We start from the raw sequence: 9,376 nt of genomic DNA, 5'->3' as shown, positions 1-9,376 counted from the left end.
GCCAAAAAACAAATAATGCAGTTTTAAAGTTATAATTCTTAAGGTTTCAGTCCTGGTTGACTTGGTGACTCATGTGTTTACTGGTTGTAACAGCAGGTTTGTTGTTGTATCAAACAGAGCCCAACAGTACAAATTGGAATGACACATGCATCAACCACCAGGGGCAGAAAAAAAAGCACCATGAGTTGCTAGTCTGCCAGAAATCTAACAGAAGTATCTGTGTACAGAACACCTATGTAAACTGTGGGCTGCACCTTTGTGAATTGTTATAATAAAGAAGACAGTAAACAACATCAACTGACGCCAACTTTTGTCTCCCGCATCACGTACAAACTGTACATCTATCATTACCCGTTAATCCCTTGTGCATGGGTAGCATATTTGAATGCTGTAGCAAGGTGAACTCCGCCAATAACAACGAAACAACATTATAGAAAGACAGTTAGAGTGCAAATACCCAGACCAACTTTTCCCCCCAAAAAAAAATGCCAGCCATAAATATTATCAAATATGGGGCCTGCAGTAATGGCAAACTTAAATATTAAAACTTTAAGACATGCTGTAAGCACTGTCATGCAATAAACCAAAACTGACCTTGAACCGTTCTCCGATATGCCAGCCAGAATTTACATGATTATGGAGTTTTATAATGGCATGACCCCCCTACAAATGCCACAGTGGAACTGTATTACAGTGACTCTGTTATGCACTTCCACTCTGTTTAGTGAGCTCAATCCTGCTGTTGAGCTGTAATGATCTGTGTGACCGAGTGATGAGTGTAGAGGGACAGCTATGTGGTTACGCAACACAATGCTGTTTGCACAAGTGTCATCTTGAACTTAGCTCATGCAGTGAGGGGGACACATAACGTTAATTAGCTTGAAAACACAGAACTGTTTTTTTTTTTTTTTCCAATGCATCCTTTACAAGCCTGCTAAAAATAGTCTCTGCAGTATGATCGAGGGGATTTTTTAATTACTGGAATTTCTCCTGCGCAAATGTTAATTTCTGTTGAACTTTTGAACCAAGTAGCCAAGCTGCATATTATTATTATTACTGTTTGTGTTCAACCTTCTCTCTTTTGTGTGCCCTCTGGTCATGATGGAACTTTTCGTGTTCCAATTGCCAATCTCCCTGTGGATAGTATGAATTAACTATATCCATCATGAGAATTAATGCTATGTCAAATGCTTTGATACAATATCAATATCCCTGGTTATATCATATATGACTTCATTTATGGGAGACTATAGCTTGAGTAACAGTGCATGATATTCTCCTCAGTTTACATTTCTCTATATTTAAGGGAAGAAAAATGCAACACTAACAATCCAAATCCAATAAAATCCACTTTGTTTCCTGAGGTGAAAAGGTTTATCCCCTAATAAATGAGGAACCAAGCACCAAATCTTGCACTTAGTTAAGTTAATAAATGCCTATCAATATCAGCAAAGACAAGTGCTGAGTGCAAACACTCCCTATCAGTCCCGCTCCTGCAGCAGTTGGTTTAGCAGAGAGTGTGTGTTTGGAATCTTAAAGGCAAGGATCCAGACACATTATTGAATGCCACTGAAGGGGTCAGAAAGGAAGTCACACTGAGGGGGAGTGATACATTCAGAACACTGAAAGCACCATCCTCGTGACGGGGATCATTTGTCGTCACTCTCCAGGAAAAATCATTTGCATATATCTGGTTAATCCGTACCTGTTCCCTAGACTTGTGAACGTCAAGGATCCAAAACGTCTGTGGAGTGTTTTCTTTTTCTTTTTTCCTTTCACAAGTAGTAGCTGGGGTGTTGAACCAGTGCTTAAAGAATATGTGACATCAGGATTTGTCTGTTCCATACAATAAGCTAAATTAAGGAATTATAGCAGACAGACAGTAGTATCTCTATGTTGAGATAACTTAAGAAATGTTGATTCAAGTTTAGCCTACATTCAGACTGCGCTGGATTAGCTTCCAGGCTGAGAAAAGCAAAAGAATTGAAATGCAAATTTGACGGGGATTACTGAGAGAGCATTCACTCTACCAGAGTCTCCTCCAGTAACGAGTGAAATACTGGTCACATTTGAAAATAGTGTTTGAGCCTAATGATTATATCCTATTTGCTTGCTTTTGTTTACAGCAAATTAATAACTCACCAAATGTCTTGTCATCAGTGAGACATGAATGTATAAGAAAGCATTTAGCACCTTGCTGGGTGGAATATAACAGCATAATGATCCAGTCTAAACTGATAATCATCCCCATTAGTACACACACTGTAATAAAACTCGTGCGCTGTGGCAGGCGGTCCCTATTCCCTAAACATGTTTGTCCTTGTTAGTCTGAACCTGGAAACATAATAGACACACCATCAGTGAGAGAGGTAACGTTTTCTCACTACGTGGATAACAGACTCATTTAGTCATCCAGTAAGTTGCATTTGAATCCAAAGAAAATGGTGCTAAATGAGAAACTGAATCATCTCAACTTCAAAAGCCTGATTCCTGCACACCCAAAAGTGTGAAATTTGTACCTGCAGGGATGGCACCGACTTGAAAGTCCCATTCTCTTTTATAGTTTTTCAGATCTGTGGAGAATATGGGAGGCATTTATTGACTCTTCTCTACCTTATTAAAATGTTCATGCTGTGCTTGAATGTGTCTCTGTCTGTTTTTGTTGGATCTGAAAATTAATTATGTTGTTGAAAACATTATGTAACATTGACAAAATGTTTTTGATGATTCAAAACTTGTTAAACCCCCCCCCCACTGTTTATCACCGCGCTGTTTATCTGAAAGCAGCGATGCACACCTCGCATTTATATTGATGTCTTACATGAAAATGGTCAATCAAAAATAAAATACCAAACAGTCATGAGGCCATTTCATCAGTGTCAATCATGCATGAGCTGCAGTTTCCTAAGCACAGAGTGCCCTCTGCTGGCAAATTACAAACATGGCCCGGTATTCATTCTCTTCTCTTTCACCCTGATCAGACAGCAATGGGCAACTGAGCAACCAAATGTCCCTTTTCCCAGCAGCTTCCTCCAGCCCCTCCTGAGGGATCAAGTGCTCCCACGCATGCTGACAGATGTAGTGTTGATTGAATTTGTCTTTCCTACTGCTCATTTCCTTCCCTCCCGTTACACAACTTGCCTCCCATCAGGAAGTGACTTGGAGGAAGTGAGGGAAAGAGACAGGAGTGAAGAGAATTAGGGCAGCTGTTGGGTGATATAATTAAAAGTCTATGTTCATCACTGAAGTGGTCTTAAGTTAAATCTCCTGTCCAATAACCGATTACTAAAAATGATGTGTTCCAAACTGTGTCTTGTTTCCCTTCATATTCTGAAAAATCTTGCTTCTGCTTAGTGCTGCAATGAGGGCACGAACTGCATGGGGCACATGTGAGCCATACAAATTGGCTACCTTTAGCCTTTACGCTGTAGGATTCTCTCTTTAATTCTCTATGTGGAATAAATTCCTATAATCAGATCAGATACGCTGCTTTAAAGAATGCTAGTTGTGTCTGGGCGTTAATGGGCATGCCATTTCAGAAAGTCTCCCTGTGGCATTTCCTTGGCTTTCCCTCTGACAGTGTCTCCTTGCAGGAAACCTTGAGGCTGTTTTTGTCTCCTACAGTATTGGGACAATTGGCAGGAATGAAGCACTAACATCAGTTTCTGCGTCACAAAGGAAATGAGGAGGGAGGTAGGGAAGGGAAAGAGACACCTTTAAAGGGGAACATGACACACCTGTAGTCGCTCCACTGTGTCCTCACACCAAGGTCTCATCCCAGCTCTTTCTTCAAGGAGGAACGAGGATATCCTGCTTGCAGATGTCCCTAAACCGAAACATGACAGTCAGCAAAACAACTAATTTTTCAAATTTGGTTAACGATATGCCAATGAATTAAACAACATCCATCAATTAAAAGCAGCTTTGCTCTACTTATTTGACAAGATCAAACATTTTGGTTCTGCAAACACATTTACATTTCTTCTCATTTCTAAAGAAAAAAAGTTCAAGGCAGCGAGGGATTCCCATTCATGTCAATACGCAGTGAAAATGTACAACTCGATATTGAGACATGCCTTAGCAGGAGAGTTCATCACAGTGAATTCCAGGGTGTCTGGTTTAATTTATTTATTTATCTATTTAATCAATGTTACTTTAACCTCGCAGGGTAAATACATAACGGCAAACTCCTTTAAAAAAATGTACGACTGATTCATGGTGAGTTTTGATGGTTGACATCTCAGACCTTCAGCTGTCGACCTGCATTGCATTCAATTATGTTGTTGTCAGAAAAATAAACCCCCCTAAAAAATGTACAATGAACAAACAGGACAAGAATTTGACAGTACAATAAAAGTGGTTATGTTCAGAAACTCACTTTTGTTATTCTACTATCCATACACTACTTCATGTTCATACAAGGTGATGGAATAGTATCCTAACAACAGCATATCAAAGTCAAAACTCAGCTTCTTTCTACCTCAAAAATACAGATAAGGGTACAGACAGTGACATCAGTGAACATCCTTAATCCTGCTGCAGTGGCAGAGTGAGGGACGGACAGATGACCTCACAGGAAAGTCATTTCATGACAGCTTGAAGGAGTCAAACATGGGGACATCATTTCTATCCCAGTGTGAAAGGATTAATTTCAGGAGTCAGTGCGGCTGGGACCAGTCTATCACTTGGTATGCTCAGACAGTTTCGGAGGTAGTGTTTACTGTTTTGCATGATCTTCTCTAAAAATCATGTTCTGCATTAATGGTTGCCACAAAAGTGACACCGGTACCGTTTTAAATACCATTTTTGTGAAGCTTCTAAGATCTAATAGGCTTTAAGCCTGCCAGGGAGATGTTAACACAATATTACACTCATTTTGGGGTTGCACTTAATGACAGTATTGCATTTTAAATACGGAATGATGCTCTTATCTTGTCCACCCTGTAAATAATACACCAGAAAGGATTTATTTTATAGGTTGGATAAGCTACTGCAACAACTACTAATGCTACTACTGGAAAGCAGCAAAAATCTGTTATAATTGTAGCTACTGTGCTTCGTTTGATTCAGCGTCTCCAGACTCTGCTATGATATTTCTTTTGAATACTGTCAATCCACCATAATTTAATTAAGACACCGCTTTGATTGGCCATTGTGTGAAAAGATGCACTAAACCTTTTAAACTTATAAAAATATTTTGCTCTAACATGATTCAGACGTTTTCTGCAACAAAACCTTTTATGAAAACAATGAAAGGACTTGACTAATGAAATTGGTAACTGTTTTATTTTTATTTTTTTTCAGTTTTTTGAAATGAATTTTTGTCTGTTCAAAATGTATGAGTGAGTTCACTGTTGCAGGTACCAAATTTGTTCAAAATATGAAAAGAAAACCCCAATACCCTGATTCAGAAACATAATTTAAGAACAAAAATGCATTGTGAAATGTATACAACTGGGGAATTTAGCTCTCTTTTTCCATCCAAGCCTGCAAAAGTAAAGAAGGTGAGCCTGTTTTGAGCTTTTCAGTAAGTTTTTGGCTGTTTTTTAGTATTAAATTGTGACAGAATTTTAATCCTTTCTTTATCAAACTACATAACAGATTCTACTGTACAACAGCAGCCACTATACCAAAAAAAAACAACTGACATCTTGTTCATTCAACATTTACCTCAATTGAAGAGATCATGTCTGACCTCTGACGTGCAAAGCGGGCAGCAATCTAATAGCCCCAGAAAGAAGATGCATCACCCTCAGAGCAAACCATCATGTGAGGGAGTGTGATTAAGCATGATGCAAGACATTTTTTAGTTTTTACTCTTCTCCTGGAAGGCATGAATTCTTGCAGGAAGATTAAAATCTAAATAAATTCCTGTAAGAAAATCCCTTCCAAATAACTACTGTGTTTCACAACCTTGACCAGGACAGTGAGTAGTTGAATACTTTTTTAATTTGTATTATTTTTACAACAATTTGAAATGTCACACATTTACAAAAAAATGTCTGAAACATATTTATAACTTAACTTGTACAAATCATTAATGTGGGTGGGGATTAAGGAACACCTGTCCATCTCCTTAACATACATCTTTCTATGCTTAGCACATACTCACAACAAACTAATCATTACCCCGAGGCCAAAGTGCGTACGTACGCCTGAGTTTGCTGTGAATTCTACGACTCTACGAAGTCAGAGAATAGTTTCACTTCTGACTGTTGTAGACTTTGTTGTGCAGGAATGCCTGCTTTTCAAACCTCCTTTTCCTCAGCATGGGAACCCACTCATGGTAGCTAAGCTCTACAACCTTGTACCCTGCCAACTTCAACTGCCTCCTCTTCATGGCATGAAGGCCCAGCAACCTTTGTGAATGGCAGCAGTAGTGGTTCCTGCTGGTGACCTGGATAGCAAGTTTGACTGTGCCTTTAGAGTCCCGAAGGGCTGTGCCTTGGTTACTGGGTTTGGTAAGAGCTTCCATAAGGTCACTGGTCAGGTTTAGTCCTGTGTCCAACAGGCTGCCATGTTCGTCTGTAACGTGGTGACGAGATAAGGGAGGCTTAGCCGCAGGAGGTGGAGTTAGAGGTTCTGGGGTGTTTTTGGTATTTATTAGCTGTTCTAAAAGGTCCTCGGTTATGGTTACTCCTAAGTTCTTTCTCTCCCAACCCTGATGAGAAGGAAAATTGGATGAACGGTCCTCTGGAGATAATGTGGCTGTGTAGGATGGTGGGTTCACAGCTATAGGCTTTCCAGTGGGGTCAAGATGTACTTCCAGGTCGATGGAGCGAGTGTGGGGCAGAATCATGCGCTTCCATACGAACCTCTCTCCTCCGAGCAGATCTTGCAGAAGATATTCTGCCTCCAGAACTTCTGTTTTCTGGCACACATCTGATTGAGCAAACTTCCACAGCATTTGTGCCACCTCCTCTCTCAGTTCACAGCTTAGCCGTGGGCCAGTCCACCGAGGCAACTCCAGAGCAACCACTCCATCTAAAGTGAACAAGTCTTTCCTCAAATCCAGCTTTGTGCGTTTCACTGCCAAGTTGACAAAATCAGGACTCAAAGCTAATGCAATTAGGTCCTCTGGGAACTGAGAGACAAAGGCCAGACCTAGAAGACCAGTTAGCAGATGCTCTGGGTATCTCTGGAATTCAGCTTTCGTCTGTCTCAGGTCCTCTATAAGGCTTGGATAAAAGCTTGGGCTCTGATTCGAGGGAAACCCAACTGTGCCGAAGGCCCACAGCAGTTTGCACGAGTCTTTAGTCCTGCACTGTGGCACCAGCGAGGGAACTCTCTCAGCAATTGCCATTAGGATGTTATCATTATGGTAATGCAGTGCTGAACAGGTCAGTGCCACGTGCATCAGCCCCTTGACACCCATCCTGGGGGCCCGTCGAGGAACTTCCTGTGTCATGGCCTCCATCCACGTCCTATGATACAGGTATCTGAAACGCATGTATTTCAGCACATTCACCATAGAAAAGTCACTCATCTCTTCCACAAAAGAGTGTGCATAATTAACAATACGGGTCACCAGAGCTTCTGATATTGAAGTTTGTGATTTAAAGAGCCCCAAGAATATGGCCCCAACCTCCTCAGGGTACAGCTGTTGTAAATGACGCACAAGAAGTTTCTCTATAGGATTGATCAGGTCTGCTGGGCAATGTCTTCCTTCTCCCATGATATATAACAGTTGTACCAGCTCAGGGACTCCAATCTGTCCAAGATACAGATGCACAGAATCATAGAGATGGTGTAAAAACTGGGGGACCTGCTTCCTAATACAGCGCCACATGTCAGCAGCTAACAACAACTGGTGTAAACTCATCTGGTTGGCCCTGAGGCTCAGCTCGGCCTCATAAAGTTGGAGTACAGTGTGGAACGGGGGCATGTCCAGCCACACAAACGACTGCAGCACCTCCAGCAGCTGAAGCTCAGTGAAGAGGCGGAGGTGTTCCACAGAATATCGGAGGAGCATTATGAAGCGGTGGTCGCTCCTCACTAATGACATCTTGTCTGAGTGCGAGCGGCTGAGCTCCCCAAGAAACTGAGACACATCAGCGGGTTTCATGCTGCCTTTTAAATCACTCACTTTCTGGAGCAGCAGCAAAGCCTCTTCCCATTCAATTGGATCGGGCCGCTGGGTGAGGTCGAGGGTCATGGAGGCGTACTCTGGCCGGCATTTGTGAAAGGCACGTGAATCTACTATAACATCTGGCGATATGGCTTTTTTGGGGTACTTTGACTCTGGAGGCATTTTGGATTCAGGGCTTTTGTTGAAAGCGAAGTCAAGAAGTGTGTTTTTTGAGCTGGAGAGATGCCGCGAAGAACTCACACTGTAGCGACTGCACTGTTGCCAGAAGAAAGGTGCAAGAGCGGAGTGAGACGGTTCATCCTCATCATTGTCTGTTTTACTCTGGGAGGTTGCAGAGTTCCACACAGACTGACGATATGAGGTAGGGTTGTAATACAGCCTGTATTGTCCTTGGAGAGAGGCTTCCTGGTGTTGAAATTCTCCTTTCTTCCCCTCCCGATCATCAGTCTCATCCTCTTGTTTGACACACACGTGCTTAGCCTTAATAAAATCCTTTCTCCAGCTTGGGAGGTTGCATAGCCTGCCCGCCCGTCGACACAGTACACAGGCAGCCATTAATCTACCAAAGTAAAAAGACAAAGGCATGATTTTTAAAGTGCTACACCGACCAAACATGCAACTCTTAATGTCACTGGCAGTAATTTTTTGAGTTGTTTTATCAGTTTCACCTCAAATTTGTACTGAGATGTCAAAGGCCGAGAAAAGAGGGTAAGCTGTAATTGAGGAAATAATAAACCAGTCACTCATTTTAGGTTTAAACAATAAGATAAAAGATTGAGTGACTGTTTAGAGAGCATAAACCTGTTTTGTATATGTTTATGTGTAGGACTGTTCAAATCCAGGTACATAGAAATAACAGAGGCATTAGGAGGTTGTACACTTAAACTGGCGTTTGGATCATAACTGTGAAAGCCGTTGTATACTAAAGATGATAACTTTCCGAAATATATATTTAATTGTGAATTGCTCACGTATTTTATCCACAAAACTGCTGTAATAAATATTTCCTGTTTAAAACCCAGACTCCCACTTCTGCCTACATACATGCAGGTCGAACAGGTAAGGAAGGACATGTCACCTTTTGCTGTTTGCTGTCATCCGTCCTTAAAAAGTAGTGTTTTCCTGCAACAACACGACCGTCACCTCGTCTTTTCAACAAGAGGACATCTTACTATGTATTGTTGTTCAATGCTGTGCTGTAACGTGTATGTGATAGTAGTTTGTCTATCAGTGAGACCACAGGGAACAGCCACATTTTACAGACGAAGTGTGTTTTCATACAGCACG

At 41.4% G+C, this 9,376-nt stretch overlaps 1 protein-coding gene across 1 annotated transcript; it reads right to left on the bottom strand.

The window, feature by feature from the left end:
- Nucleotides 1-6,033: 6,033 nt before the first annotated feature.
- Nucleotides 6,034-8,644, bottom strand: LOC139208524 (FAST kinase domain-containing protein 5, mitochondrial). The gene has a single exon (XM_070838234.1). It carries the CDS (start codon nucleotides 8,642-8,644, stop codon nucleotides 6,203-6,205), a length of 2,442 nt encoding a protein of 813 aa, XP_070694335.1. The 3' UTR covers nucleotides 6,034-6,202.
- Nucleotides 8,645-9,376: the final 732 nt, after the last annotated feature.

The sequence above is a fragment of the Pempheris klunzingeri genome, chromosome 10, assembly GCF_042242105.1.
Source record: "Pempheris klunzingeri isolate RE-2024b chromosome 10, fPemKlu1.hap1, whole genome shotgun sequence".
NCBI lineage: Eukaryota > Metazoa > Chordata > Actinopteri > Acropomatiformes > Pempheridae > Pempheris > Pempheris klunzingeri.
This window is presented reverse-complemented; position numbering and strand designations above follow the sequence as displayed.